Genomic DNA, 16,594 nt, shown 5'->3' with positions numbered 1-16,594 from the left:
TTCACATATTTTATTTGGGAATTTTTTAATTGTGTTACTTTACCAAATTGACAGCAATCTTATCTCTTCAAACTGACTTCTCTTTGCTCACCTATGGGCGTTAAGCAATATGTTTGAAGAGTAACTTGTTAAGAACTGGTTATTTTTTATAAACATATCTGAGAAAACATAAAATAGATCATCAAATTCCACTGTAACAGGAAAATGATTCTTAAAAACTTATTCTCTAGTATATCGAAGTTACATCTGTCACATATGTTTAAATTTTATTTGTATAAATTGGAAAAACATGCGGAATGGAAATTACATTTGACTAACTCAGATCGATGGATTTATCCCCAAGTAGGTTGTAATGCAGTAAAGGGAAACTATTGTTTCTTAATCCTTATCCATCTCTGGATGTTTACTTAGAGGTTGAGAATGAAATGATTGGTTCCTGTTAGTTTTTCTTTAGACTGGGTTTGCTGGTGGTGGTGAGTGAAAAGAGGCAGATTTGAGATGGTGGTGGAGAGTGGAGAGTGGGGATGGAGGAGAGAGAAGAGTGGTAGGAGAGAGTGTGAAAAATATCTAGTGTTAATAGTCTATGATAATACCATGTTCTTTATTTGATCCAATAGTCAAAATCAACTTTCCCATGGTGGGAAACAACTCTCTTTTCCGATACTAAATCCCACAATGTTTGATTCAAGTGAAGGATAAAAAAATTCAAAAAAAAAAACTATAAAATAATTCTTTCGTATGATAACATAGTGCAGAACATTTACTAAAAAAAATAAAACATAGTGCAGGACATCTCATTGAGAAGAAGATGGGTCTCTTTTAGGAAACAAGAGGATTTTTAGGAGAGGAAAATATTGAATGTTGACTATCCACATTATGATTTTATTTAATCAATTCTGGCCTTTGGATTAAGAGTAATGAACGCTTGAGATTTGTTGTCAACGAATTCGTTGACACCTGGTGTCAATGGATCCTGACTCATATATATATATATATATATATATATATATATATATATATATATATATATATATATATATAATTAAGATTGAGATTAAGATAAGATTAAGATTTAATGACAACTTTGGTGACAACCATGTTTTTCTCTCTCTTCTTATTGATCAAAAATAATGGATAGAGAAAAATGAAGAGAAAGAATAAGAACAACATGTGAAAGAGAAAGTTGTCACAAAATGGTTGTACAAATATCATTTCTCTTGTTACATCTATGTATATGTACGTATGTTTACACATATTATAAATTTGGGATATTCTCATCATAAATAAATGCACAAGGAATCGATTTAAAGGGATCACCATTTCATATCTGGATCAATCCTATTAATTCGCCAAAAAATGTTTGAATTAGATCCACTCTTCACTTATTCTTTTTCTCATATTCACTCTTACAACTTATTTAATATAATTCAAGTGTTGATTCACAATTGCAGGAATTACTAGTAAATCAATTATCATGAAATCTGGGAAATTATTATTGCTTCTTCTTTCTTTCAATATCTTCTATTATGCAGCAGTGGTACTCAATCTACGTTTTTCCTATGTATTTTTGTTTTCATTATTCATCATTCGCTTATTGACGGTTTAATTCTATTTGATGGCTATCAGAATTGTGCACCTCAGACATGCCCTGATAATGCTAAATGTGGTAATTCGGATGAATGGGAAGGGGAATTTTTTCCTAACATTTCCAATATTAAATATGAGGTACATTTTTTATGGCCAAACATAACATGACATGTTCACACGGATAATAATTTGAAATAATGACATAATAGAATGCAATCACACGTAACTATGTTATGTCCGATGTGTGACAAACACTGTTACATTCAATTACTAATTTTTTTAAAGGGTCTTGTTAATGAGTGCCCCGGGCACTTTTAAGCATTTTAAATTAAGTAATTATTCATTAAAATGTTAAAGTTTTAAATTTCCAAAACACTTTATTACACAAACTTTCATTAAAAGTTATAGGGTACTGTGTTGGTATTGGTGTTGTATCTCGTGTCTGCATTGGTCTTAGTGCTTCATAGGGGGAGAAGGATCTAAATCTTTCTCATTCCAATTTTACCCTCTACTATTTAATCACATTAATTTTTCACCCTCACTTTCAACATTTTCCATTCAGGATAAGTTCACCCACATCAACCCTGCGAGGGTCATTATTCCGCTTCTAGAGCGCTCAGCCTTGTGTCAGAGAGAGATTGAGGGCTAAGAAAGAAAATTATTGAAATCCATTTTTGCATAAATTGCATTCTCTTTATTCGCCACATGATATTCTTTATGTATTTTTTATTTATTCCTCTTATATTACCTTTCAGAATTTTTTCCAAAATACGTTTCCAAAGTTTTACCGGAAAACTCATCATTACTTTTCCGAAATTTATACAGGAATGCTTTGCATATCTTTACCGAAAATTGTCAACCGGAAACCATTATATCATGTGTTCCGTTACACAATTTTTTAAAAGTTCTTTCGTTTTCTTATTTTTTTTTAAAAAACTGTCAATTCAACTAGCTTAGTAACTTGTAAAAAAAAAAAGAAAAAAAAAAAAACTAGCTTAATATATAGTACTTCCTAAGGACCCACGGGAAAAAATCAACTTGGTAGAGGAAGATGCCTTTTCTTGTTGAGTTCATATTACAGAACATACTTATATGCACAAAGCTTTTTTTTTTTGTTGAAATAGGTAACATAGTTGCTTTTTATTTTAAGGTTTAGTTGTCTAATAAGAGCACAAATACTATTACTGAGATTATCTTCTATTCTGTATTAGTCTGTTTTCTAGAGGCAATGGCTTTTCATTAAAAGGATTCCTCTCATCAGATTTTGTGGTACAAGAACTAATATTTGAAGTTGCTCATTTGCAAACTGCTACGCAAGAGCTAATATTGAAAAGAACTAATATTTAAAGTATCAGATTTTATTATAAGAACTGATATTTAAAAGCATTCCTCTCATAACAAAATGAGTATGCAAGAGCTGATACACTGTAAATATCAAGTCTTAAGAATCTCAATAAAGAACAACAATAATTCCTAATTCATGTATCAGCTTTAACGGTTTAACACTGCAATAATTCTCATCTCAGTTTCTTTATTAAAAATGTTTGAGTAAAAAAATGACTGAACCGGAAATCTTCACAAAACTATTCCAGGAAGAAAGAATCAACAGGAACACTTTGCACGCGTTTTCGATGAATCAATGATTCAAAGATCAATTTCGGCAACCCATAACACGATTTTGTGAACGATTGTGGTAACCCGCTAATCCAGAAAACCTTGGCAAACCTAGAAAACCTCAAACATCAATCAACGAATCTGGTAAATGATTAAGAGAACGAACACATGAAAAGATTAAGCAAAAGAACACAACAAGGATTAAGAGAAGCACGCGAAGTGTTTTCGCAAGAAAGATAGGGTGAACTTCAATCGCTTTTTACAGGGAAGCGTTTTTTTCAACAGCCACGTTTCTTTTCAGAAAAAAGGTGGGGTGAAAAGTGAAAGGGTGATTGTGTTTAGTTTTTTTATAAAGGGTAAATTTTGGTAGTTTCTATCAAATATTGAGGTGAAGGTATAAATGTAAGGGTGTAGGGTATAACTTCCTGTATTTTAATTAATCCGCGTCCAAATCAACAAGCGTTTATTTTTAAGCTATTTCTATAACAAAATACTACCGAATGTAAGCGGTTTTCATAAGGGATAGTGAAGAGGTAATGCAATTCATGTCACAAGCAATTATGTTAAGTTCTCACAATTCCTTATATCTGATGCCAAATAAGCTGTAAATAACGCCCATAGTTTATATGTTTTAAATTTGGGCTGCTTCTGCTTATTGTAGTGAAAATAGTAACTAAACTCTTATTTTATTTATTTCTTCTATTGTAGTGAATCATCAAAGTGTTAAAACAAGAATAGTTCATACAATTCCTCTAGAGTTTTGATGATTACAATGTATTGAAGAACAATTGAATACTAACATATGTTCAAGTGTGCGGAATAAAATAATGCATATATCATTGAAGAATGAACATACGAGGAGCATCATAAGGACCAGGAGAAGCTTAGAAAACTATGGTAAAAGATCTAAAGGAAGGTCAACCAGAAGTCGACGTACTTAGAAGAAGGATGTCTCACAGAAGCTGGAGAGTTACCTCAACAAATTATGTGAAGATCATCAGACTCAGAAGCTGACTGGCGTACGTGGATGACCCTTAGATTTGAGAAAATCCTGAGCGACCTAGAATCCACGTAGGCTTTTTCTTATTATGTGAATTATCCCTATCATAGTATTTGATAGAGCAGTTCTTTTGTCTTCTTCTGTCTACGTGTGACAAAAGACAAAAGACCTTGAGAACAAAAGGAATTTAACGGATAATTCTACTTTAGGATTTTATCATTCAAGTTTATATCTTAGAAATCCTAAAGAGTCTGTTCATTTGTTCAGTTTACACTACCATTGTTAAATTCAGTGTAAGAACAAAATAACTTGTTTACTTGTGTAAACAATTAAAAAGTCTCTCGCCTGCGTGCTTGTGCATACAAGTCTCTTGATGAAAACCTGAGCACTTAGGTAGTCTCAATCAATTGTGATTGAGCAAAGGGAAGTCTCTTGGAGTTGTCCTTGAGCAAGAAGTCTTTAGGTGGTGTCATAGAGCAGGAAGTCTTGAGCAAGTGTGCTTGAACAATGAAGTTTCTTGGAAAGGTCCTCGAACAATTTGTGATCCAGAGTGATTATAGTGAAATCCCTTGGAAGTGCAAAGGGACTGGACTACTCCTTTGTTGTGGGAGGAACAAGTATATAATTTCTTTGTGTCTGCTCTCTCTCTCTCTCTCTACTCCAAAGTTGTCATTGGCAATTAACAACATGTTGAGGTCAAAGGCAAAGGAGTTGTGACTGTTGAAACTCTCTCAGGTATAAAATATATTTCAGATGTTTTATTTGTGTCTGTGATAAATCAAAGTCTTTTGAGTGTTGGACAAATGATGGAGAAAATTTATTCTTTGCATTTTAAGGATATGAAGTGAACTATTTTTTATCCTTCTGGAACTAAATTAATGATTGTTGAAATGAGCGGCAAAAAATTTCTAGTAGAGTGGAAACAAACATCCTTGCATGTTTATCCAAGTAGAGTTGAAACAAATTTTTCAGCTCAAAAAAAGGGAACTTTGGATGGCAATTATGCTACATGCAATATTGCTATGTTAGAGACTGCGAGGTATATTGAAGCTACTAATTTTGAGGGCTGTAAAGTTACCATGCATGAGGAGAAAAAGATTATTGAGAAGGATGTTGGTTGTAATGTTGTTGATGCCTCTATGTATGACTTGTGTGTTTTTCAAAATAAAAGTGGTGACCATGTCAAGACTACATCTGATTGTGTATTTTTATTTGGTCTTGTAGTGTCCCTTTGAAATTCAAAGAAGGCTAGAAGAGATCACCCAATCATCAAGTGAAGCTAAGTGTAATTTCGCTGCAACAGATCAAAAAAATTGGCCAATGATGTTTTATCAGATGAGAGGTCAATGCTTGGAGTTTTTTCAAGAGAAATATCAAGGAGGAGTGTTGGAGATTGATATTTTTCCGATTTAACAATTACTTGTGTGCTTCTGTTTTTCGGTCATAATTAAAGTGTTGCTTGTTTAAGCATAAGTGTCATAATTAGATTGTTGCTTATTTAGTGTGTAACACCCATACCAGACGTATCTAGAAAGTCTGGCACGAACGTTATTATTAGTACTGGATACATTAAAATTTACAACATAATTTACATACGAATGAATATTTATACAACAAATTGCGTTTGTACACAAATCACATAAACATCTCAACCATACATATAATTTCATCCTTAAATTCCGAAGCATCCTGCAGCGACACGAACGCACATTTGCTGAAACATCCATCCGACTTTAAGCTGGCATAACGTCCTGCTTATCTGAAACAAATAAGGATTGGGATGAGACATAATGTCTCAGTGAGTTCCCCTAAATCCTAGGCTATAGGCAACCTCAGGGGAAACCTACGGTCACCTCGTGTCTACAATACAACCTGACGGTTGATTATACGTGTGTGGGGACTTGCATACTTAGACGGTAGTGCATACTAGTGCCGTCATAATCTTGGCTCACTTGTTATAGGCTTCACTTCCTATACGTGTCATGGCGATCGAGGGGGAATCTAGGACCGCATTGCCAAGAATAGGCTCTACGTATCGAGGCCTAAACATAACATATCATGACACTAATCTAAACCGGACGATTAGGGGAAACCTAAGATCGTCATCGGTATCATGTTCTTTACTTGCTCTAATCCATGCCTTGTACTTATCATGTAGCATCTAATGCTCTTGTTCTTGAACATAAACGTGCATGGAGTCATTCTTACATAATCATAAGCATAACATACATAATCATATCTAAGTTCATTCATTATGTCAGCGTTGAACAAACATTATTATCTTGATTCATTTTACGGAGAGTCGTGGGTGGAGTAACCCCGGGAACACTCCCATACATGACCGATGTACGTACATCGGACTCCCTCGGTGTCGTGCGGGTCCCTTGCGGCTTAAACCGTTCCCCTTAGGTCGAGAACCTCCCGTATCCCCCTGGCGTGGATAACAAGAGACACCAGCACCTACGTCTTGTTTACTCAGTGACATGCGGGTCCCTTACGGCTTGAATCGTTCTCATTACGAGAACCCCTTGTATCCCCTTAATGTGGATAGCAAGAGACATGTCACCTACACTTATTAATCATAGTCATGTTGTTCGTATAGGTTAAACCTAATCATGCATACATGTTTACCTCGGAACCTTAATCGATCCGATTAGCGGTAAATGTTCATACTTGTACATACTTAGTCCTAGTGGAGAGATTAACTATCCTATCCACAACTTAACATACTTATATATCATTCTTGATCATGTGCGAAGATAACAACTTCGCGTCTTAACATCCTATAATTCTTGCTAAACTTGCTAGTTCTCGACTACTATGCCGAGGCTCTAGTTTTTCCCTTTCTTAGTGCTTACTACCCGAATAAATCGGCTTAAACTCTCTTGTGCCTATCTTGATGTACATGTTAAGCTTACCATGATTCTTGATTCGAAGATTGCTTGATGTTATGTGCATTGATTAGATGTTGTTTTGGGGTTACAAAGTTATAAAACGTTGAAAGAAAAGCATCGGAACGCACCACGGACCCTAGAAGGGACCAACAGGCCAAAGCATGTTGGCCCATCCAGAAGGCCACGCTATTAGCGCAGCTGGGGCGTAGCCCTTGCTGAAGAATTTTGCTATTAGCGTATATTTCGCTAATAGCGTGGTTCTTCGGGTCTGTGGTACAAATTCTGCTATTTTCGACCCAAAACTCATCCTACTGGTTCCTGCAATGCACCAAAACATCCAGCAACATATATATACATTCTAAAACATCTTTCATAGCAATATTACCATGTACAAGACAAGATCAAGGCAAGGGTATCAAAAATCATATTTTTCCTAATCTTAACATAAATCATGCTTGGCTTGAAAATTAAACACATAATCCCAATGGTGGGTTCTATCTAATAACTCACCTAACATATTCCTTGTGATTCCTCAAGTTCCAAGCCTCCCCAAGATCAAACCCTAAGCCAAGAATCCTTGCTCAATCCTTTCTCTTTGTTGTTTCTTGTCCTTGAAGCTTCTACAATCCATACTTGATCACCAATTCCATGTTTTTTGTGAAGCTTTGATGCCATAGAAGAAGGAAAGATGGGGCGGCCTTAGAGAGAAGCAGGAGAGAAATTCTTCTGTCAAACCTAGAGAGAGAAAGTGTAATATCCCGCCTGTCAGTATCGGAATATTACCCGCCGAACGAGTCAGATGACCTGTATCTAAGGGAAATAAGTATGATGGAAATGTTTATCATGAAATGACAGTCAACACGAGCTAAGTACCAGTGTCGTATAAACACGTACAAGGCAAGGGCATTATGGTAATTGCACGAGGAAGGGGTATTTAAGTGGATTGGTTCCAAAATTATTTCATTTTCCATCTTCTTTCTCTCTCTAGGTTTTTGGTTTTGGGAATTGCTCTCCCTTCTCTCTAAAACTACACGCCCCTCTCATCTCTTCTTCACCAATCCTTCTAAATTTTCCTCTTCTCCCATGACAAGATTTTTATCTTATGATTCCTCATGATACTATGAACATGTGGAAGCTTGGATTTTGCTTGAATCTTTCCATTCTTTCTCTTGGAACTCAACTTATCTCTTCCTCTCCATATTATCAAGTCTTTCAAGATTGTAGAACAAGCATGAATCATGGTGTTTTGGATTGCAAGGAAACAACAAGTTTGGAATGGTTTGAGCTAGGAAAGAAAGTGGATCAAGAGTTAGGGTTTGATTGTTGTGAAGAGAGGATGATGCTTGGAAGCTTAGGAATCAATTTCAACTTATATTAAGTGAGTTCTTAGTTAGTAATCCAACCATGGGATGTGTTTTACTTGCAAGGAAAAACTTTATATTCTTCTAGGGTTTGTACATAGAGAAAGTTACCCCTTTTCTGCCATGCATCATTATACTTGTGATTACTTGCTTAATGTCTGTTTTACAGGTTCTATATGATCGTTAGTACCATCATAAGCCTTGGGATGCTTGGATTTGAGGTTTTTGAGTGAAAAATACCATTTTTGACAGTTCTGGGCTGTCATAACTCGCCACGGCGAGTAAATAGCTCGCAAGGCGAGCCAGAAGGCCGAATGGGGGTGACCACTCGCCTCCTACTCGCCAAGGCGAGCAGGTGCTCGCCTCCCACACATAATCACTCGCCATGGCGAGCAGACAGTGGGGAGACCCATTGTTTGTTCGTTCCGGGTGATTCTGGTGTTTTGCGAGCGGTTTTCCTTATGTAACCTTTTATACTTTAACCCCTCAAATCAGGATTTCAAGGCAAAGACTTTTAAAATGTTTTCTTGATTGTTAAGCAAGTATTCACATAGTATAATTAAGCATGGCGGATGAAAGTCATAGCATGAGGTGAATGGATAGCATGCAGTAATTAATAAGGGAATTGGAACTAGAACCTTGACGTAGTCGTCAAGAACTAGAGTGCTAATCAAGATTATATTATGTAAATGTGCGAAGAATATTTTCTTACGCTTATGAGCTTATATGTTAGTACCCCAAGGGATCGATTAAGGATCCGAGTTATAAGTAATTAACTCATGTATGTAACTTTTCATGTATGCATAAGATTATGACTAATACAAGTTGTAGGTGTTCGTGTCTCTCGTTATCCACGTTAGGGGGATACGAGAGGTTCTCGACCTAAGGGGAACGGTTCAAGCCGCAAGGGACCCGCACGACACCGAGGGAGTCTGATGTACGTACATCGGTCATGTATGGGAGTGTACTCGGGGTTACTCCACCCGTGACTCTCCGTAAAACGAATCAAGATAATGTTTGATTGTTCAACCCTAACATAATGATATAAATGAATGTGTTCATGCATGATTATGATATGATGATAGACTCATAGCAAGTTATAAAAGATTGCCAAGGACGATCTTAGGATACCCTATTTGTCCAGTATAGGTTGTGCCATGCTTGATTCATGTTTAGGCTTAGATACATTTAGTGTATCTTAGCAAAGCGGTTCTAGGAACCCTTGACCGCCATGGCACGTATGTTGTTAGCAAGCCTATAACAACTAGGAGAGACCTAAGACGGGTTATAGCATGCACGACCGTCAAAGGTACAAGTCCACACACGTATAATCAACCGCAGGTTGTAAAGTAGACACGTGATAACCGTAGGCTTTCCCCCAAGGTTATCACTAGCCTAGGGCTAGGAAGAACTCACTGAGACATTATGTCTCATCCCAATCCCTATTTGTTTCAGATAAACAGGTTGGATTAGCAAGCTAGTAGCCGAATGGATGATGCGACAAGTGTTCGTTTGTACCGCTGCAGGATGTATGGATAATCAAGGTTGCTGATAGTATATTCATGAAAAGCTGAGTTGTATTTTTGTTGTACAAACGCATTTGTTGTATAAGATTATTCATTCGAAGTTTTATGTTGTAAATTTTAATGTATCCAGTACTAAGAATAACGATCATGCTAAACTTTCTAGATACGTTTAGTATGGGTGTTACAGAAAGACAAGTGGAAAATGAATAATTTTGGCCCCAAAAACACTTATATACTCCCTTGCGAGAAAATACCCAAAATACCCTTCGCCTTAGTCGCGTTTTCCTGACACTAATACATAAGTCCATACTTGACTGATATCACATAATATTAGCTTCCCTCGTACTTAACATTTTTGTCATACTCGCTTTCCATGAATCTTAGTCCTCTGATACATTTATCAGATAAAAATTCCATTAGGTAAAGAGCGGGATGTTACATTCTACCCCCTTAAAGAAATTTCGTCCTCGAAATTTAGAGATCGACTACCAATCATCATGACAAAAACTTATCATCCATGTTCTGAGCCATACATATTCTATACATACTTATTCATAGAGTTCATCGTATAATTTTCTCATCTTGTTTCTTAATCCTCATGCAATTGAACATAGCCTTCTTGATCTTAATATCACTCAAACTTAGAGTTATCCTAGCATACCATAACTTAGAACTTACCTTGCTACACATAAACTTATTGTCTCAGACTCGCATCTTACCCGCTTATCATAAACTATTTCATAACGTTACCTTATTATAATCATGAACACTCAGGATTTGCCTTGCAGTGCTTACTTGCAACATAAAACATATTTCATACATATATCTTATCATAAATACATAATCTTACTGTACCTTGAGACACATGCTTCTTACTTGTATTACTCATATAAACGATTCCATGAATCTCTTATCTCTTTTCAGAGCCTTAGGAAATCTTCGATCTCATTACAATCTTATTGCATCTTATCACCCGTACTGAGGGGTAACTTGTATAGCTTGACATGAAAAGGTGAAATCAACTCACCACCTCATCTGATAATCTATTAATTAACATCATGGTTCACATACTCTTGAAACTTACTAGAAGTTCCACTTGTACTTACGTCGTATACTCTTAATACAATTCCATGTATCCTACATGATATTGGTTTCATATAAACATTGTCGTTTCCATAACATGTGCATACTTCCAAGTGCCGTCTCTTGTTAAATGATAACGATACGTGTTCTAAAATCTTCCTTGAAGAAATTTTTCTTAAATTTTGGTATTGGGTTCATGAAACGAATTTGTACATGACTAAAAAGATTTTATCATTTCCAAACTGATTGTATAAAGGAACCACCGGACGAGTTTCGATATTTTGAAAAAGATTTTACAACTCGCCCAAACTTGTCCACAACAAGTTGGTCCTGAAGTTTGTACGTCTTAAGTGAGTTTACTTACGACGTATCTTATCAGTTTCGAAAATGTATATTCCATAAGTTTAAATAAAAACATCGTTCCCAAGTTCCATAATACCAATCTTAGCTTAAAAGTTATAAAATCATGGCTTGACGTATCTTAACAAGTATAGTTTTCACCCAACAAGTATTACACATGTAACACCCCGTTTTCCCAACTTGAAAATTTCATCATAAATCAGAGTATTTAAATCACAAACGGAATGTCACATACTTCTTTAAAACCACAAAATAGATAATAATAATTATCTTTCAAAATTCAACGTCAAAATATATAATCATACAGCGGAAAATATTCAACATAATAAAAGTCTTGGCACACAGGCCTTATCAGAAATCTCATAAGTCTTAGTTAATGTTTATTCATAAAAAGTTCATGAAAGCAAGCCCCATCCCGTTACATATCAGAGCACCTAGACACAAAGTGAGGAGTCCACTCAGGAACGCCTCTAGTCTTTATTACCTGCAAGTTACCCATACGAAGGGCAACATTTTCAAGCAGAAGGGGTGAGATTTCACAATCAATAAATTAAGCATATAATTCATCAAATGCATTTAACAACATAAAACTTTATTAACATATCAAACATTTATCATTTAGCATCATATCAAATCATAATCATTTATCATCATAAATCATAATCAAGTATCACCATATATTCAGCAACTTAAGACATCATAAACATCAGCATTAATAATCATTTAGTATCATATTATTATCATCATCAATCATAACAAACATCATCATTAAAACATCAATATCAAAACATAAACAAACATCATCAACAAGCATCATAAACATCAACATCATCTAAACGACAACAACATCTTAAGCAATCATCATTTATTTCATGTTATGACGACTCTACAATGCAACAACAACTCCTCATCTTAAACAACAACATCTTAGACAACTTCAATATGCATGTGGTACCACCAGGGCATTAAGCCCCCTTTGCTAAGGTCATATTTGGACCTGTCGGGCATTAAGCCCCCATCTCTAAGGTCATATTTGGACCTGTCGGGCATTAAGCCCCCATCGCTAAGGTCACAAAGGACCTGTCAGGCATTAAGCCCCCATCGCTAACTATGCAACGACACAACGCTAAATGCAACAACGCGAACATCTTATACAACTCCATAATCATGGACAACTTCTTAAATTCTTGCAACTTAGACCGACTCATGCGACTTCCCGACAATAACAATCAACAGCAGTAAACAGCAGCAAGACACAACATATAATAGTGCTCGAATGCATTAACATCATGTAAGGAATGAATTACATCAACAAAATTATCATAAAACATCATAAATAGACTCATGCAACATTACTAATCATCTCGGTCATATAAACAGACTTCTGTAACATCTGGAAACATCCTAAACAACCCTCATTCGTAATTCTAAGATTAACTCATGACTACACGTGCGAAAGGATCGCATTGGACAACAATTTGGGCAACTAACAGTCTAGCTCGCAATGGCAAGGGTTATTGCTCGCAATGGCGAGTGGTGGCTTGCTCGCAATGGCGAGCGATTCTGCTCGCAGTGGCGAGCGGTCTGGGTTGGCTCGCAGTTGCGAGCGATGACAGTTCAGGCTCGGGCAGAAACCTAAAAACTTCAACTTTTCATCTACCTTCATGATTCTAACACCAAAACAACATCTAATTAACACCCTAATGTATATCTAAGGTCTGTACACTAATTTTGCATCAATCTAACATCTTTTCATGGTTTAATCATCAAATCGGTCATATAACCATAATCCCAATTCTCACCAAAACTCAACCTAATCATGTCAAATTCAATTCTCAGAATCATACCCTTAATAATATTGAAAGTTAGTCTCACCCTTACCTGGTAATAGATGAAAATCGACAACCTCCTCTTGTTCTTCTCTCTTTCTGACTTTTTCTCTCTTTTCTCCAAAAACGTACGTTCTGCCTAAAAACTTTTCTCAACCTAACTCCTTCTATTTATAACCTCACTTCTAATTTCTCTTTACACCTCTAAAAATGCTCTTTTTACATCACAGCCCAAATTCTAATATTTTTATTTTATTTCTCAAATCTTATTTTATTAAATAATAAAATAAGTCTCAACACCTCATAACATCTCTAAAAATCATAACAACGCATATATCACATAATTTTCAGATAAATCATATATCTCACATAACTCACGTAAACCTCATAAATCACTTAAATTCATAAATCATATAAGAATAAATATATTCTAAACTTCATTGAATTAATTAGATAATTAAGACGGGCGTTACAACACACATGAGTATGAATCTCTTTACACATCACTCGAAAGTTGCTTCTCTCTTATGATAACATGCTTAACTTCAAAGATAAATTCTTCCCTTGTTCAACCGATATACATACTTGCCATACCACTTACATATCCATAGGAAATCCTTGGACCTCTTAAATTAACTTGTTCCTCTTCTTCGAAACACTAAACTTGAATCTTCAATTACTCTTTTCAAATATTACTTGAACATCGCTACCTTTTTCGATTACCGGTAATCATACTCTATGCTTCAATCCTTACTTGAATCACAAGAGGAAACCTTCTAAACCTAACATGTTTTCCAATATCATCATTCATGCATTCTTGACCAATTCATATATAGCAACTCTTGTACTTTGTCATCTTACTTGGGTGACAACACATACTTAAAACTTTTACCTTAGCCAATGCTTAACTATACAAACATCCGTTAACAAACCCATCTAGCACTTGAACATGACTTTCTTGAATATCTAATCCTCGTACCTTCGCATTCTCGCGGACTATATTTTGCTTAATCATACCAATGCTTGCTCATTAATTTTTTTTTCTTTTAAAGAAAACTTCGTAAACTAGCGCACGGGTCATTGACGTTGATGATTTTTCTACTTTATAAATATATTGAGTTTAGGCCCCGGCCGTTGCTCTAAAATCATAGAACGAGTTGATAACACATATGTGCCATCAAACCTAGACTCTAATAAGTCTAGCCCGCTCTACGAGTGTCGAAGTAACCTGGTTCCTAGAAAACCTCGTGAATTTTCAAAATGTCAACTTCAATCACCCATACACGTAAATCTTCCCAAAATTATTTAAACTTAATGATCCAACATCATATCAAGCCCTAGCATATCCATTAAGCAAAACATAGGTCGAGAGATACGCCATAATTCCATATAATCCGAGAACCATGTGATTTCTTATAACTTCGCACCGTTTAACTCCTTACTTCATACCTCATGCATAAACATCGGTGACTTTCCTTCTAAATGCCGGAACTTCTATACTCTTGATCTTGGCTTGTTCTTGACACATTAACTTCCAAAACTACCTTAAACTGGATTGATTCCGTTAATACTTGTCCATGCATTTTCTTCGTTAGAAATCATAGGATGTGATGTGCATTCGATACTTGATGTTATAGAGAGTGTTTATTATATAAAAGATTGTGAAAACAACCCCCAATAGCTACTACTGACTCTAGAGACGAAATGACAATTTTCGAAAAAACTGAAAAATTCGCTCCAGGTTCGCTATTAGCGAAATCCTCTGGAGTAATTTCGCTATTAGCGAAATTTTTGCTATTGGCGTATTTTCTTCAACTCAGTTTTCCAAAAATCATATTTTACATAAAATCTTATTTCCTCAAGTAATCTAGTGCACATCATTCATTCCGGTCATCATAAAAAAAAAAAAAAATTTCATAACTGTTGCATGGCAAGCATTAACACTAATCAATTCAATTCATGGCACATTAGAAACTAATGTCTTGTTCATCATATCACATAACATAAAACTTCCACATAAAACTGTGACTTCATCCGCTAACAACGGCTTAACCTATTTCTCTGCCAACTCATTCTCTGTTAGAACCTTATTCTCACTGAACATATAAATCTTTACCTTCCGTTCTCATATCTCAATCCCTGAGAGCTTACTAATTCCATCAACACATGTCGACTTATCCTTAACTTGTAGTCTTGTACTTACGTTCCAGAATATGTATTCCATTCTAGCAACGACTCCTACCGAAACTTTCGGTCATGCTTAGATATATATATATATATATATATATATATATATATATATATATATATATATATCCAACTTCTTCACTTAAGGATACATGAAGTATTGTTTTATCTTGGTTTTCAGGTGTCAAACATTGATTACGTTTGAACCTTTTTAACCTTTGATATCTCATTTTTTCTTGGGAAGGGAAAAAATAAGCAAAACCCTTGAGAATCGAGGTCCGGGAGTTGTTTTCGCTACGGGAAGGTGTTAGGCACCCATAACGACTATAGTATCCTATAGGAACCTTCTTTATTTTCTACGCGCGCGCTTTATTTTAAAATGCTATTTGAAAGTGTTATTTACACCTAAATTTTGCTAAGTGAAGAATTGGAGGGAGAAGAAAGTGTTTGAATTTTTATTTTATTTGAATTGAAGGAATTTTGATTCCTTGCCTACGTACCCTTTTAAGGGATCAAATCCACCGTAGTTCTCTTCAAAAATGTTTTTGTTTTTGTTGGTTGATTTTAAGTTTGAAAATTGGAATTTTGAAGAATGGAGATTGAGAGGCCTTAAAGGCATGAGATTGTGAAATTGTGAGGTTTGATTGGTGATTTTAGAAAAAGGGTCAAGTATGATTAATTTTCATTGAAATTTGATTAAGAAAATAAAGAGAAAATACAATGGGATTTTGATCCCAAGGTTTATTTAGAAAATGATTTGGGTGATATTATTCATGTTTATTTGAAAAATGATTTTTTCTCTAAGTGTGAATCCTAGGCATTCATCTAAACATTCAATCCTAAGCATTCATCTAAACATGCATATCCTAGCCATACATCTAAACTATCTATGTGATGTGTGTGCATGTGTCGGTGCTTGTGTCGGTGTACATCATTAGAGTCCATTGTCCTTTACATCATTGGCCTAGATACATTCTATGGTCTTGCAAGAAACTAAAAAAAATTGCATAAAAGGAAATTACAAAGTCCCTAAGTTTTTACATACTAAATCTTGGCAAGAATTAAATTGCAAGAAAAAATAGAGATGAATATGGGATGAGAGGAACTTATGGGATGCATGAAATATGAAATGAAATGGTTAGTGGATCATGAC

At 35.3% G+C, this 16,594-nt stretch overlaps 1 protein-coding gene across 1 annotated transcript in view; it reads left to right on the top strand.

Annotated features, from left to right (window-relative positions):
• Positions 1 to 1,396: 1,396 nt before the first annotated feature.
• LOC146908044 (xylose isomerase-like) overlaps positions 1,397 to 16,594 on the top strand; it is a 35,634-nt gene continuing 20,436 nt past the window's right edge. Inside the window, exons 1-2 of the mRNA XM_085726755.1 lie at positions 1,397 to 1,537; positions 1,627 to 1,725. Of these exons, the coding sequence (XP_085582881.1) occupies positions 1,475 to 1,537; positions 1,627 to 1,725 (162 nt within the window). The 5' untranslated portion in view covers positions 1,397 to 1,474. The remainder of the gene's footprint in view (positions 1,538 to 1,626; positions 1,726 to 16,594) is intronic.

This window comes from Medicago sativa, chromosome 7 (genome assembly GCF_051527215.1).
Source record: "Medicago sativa cultivar Bolivia chromosome 7, Bolivia_mono, whole genome shotgun sequence".
Lineage (NCBI taxonomy): Eukaryota > Viridiplantae > Streptophyta > Magnoliopsida > Fabales > Fabaceae > Medicago > Medicago sativa.
Note: the sequence above shows the minus strand (reverse complement) of the source record. Positions and strands in the feature narration are given on the sequence as shown.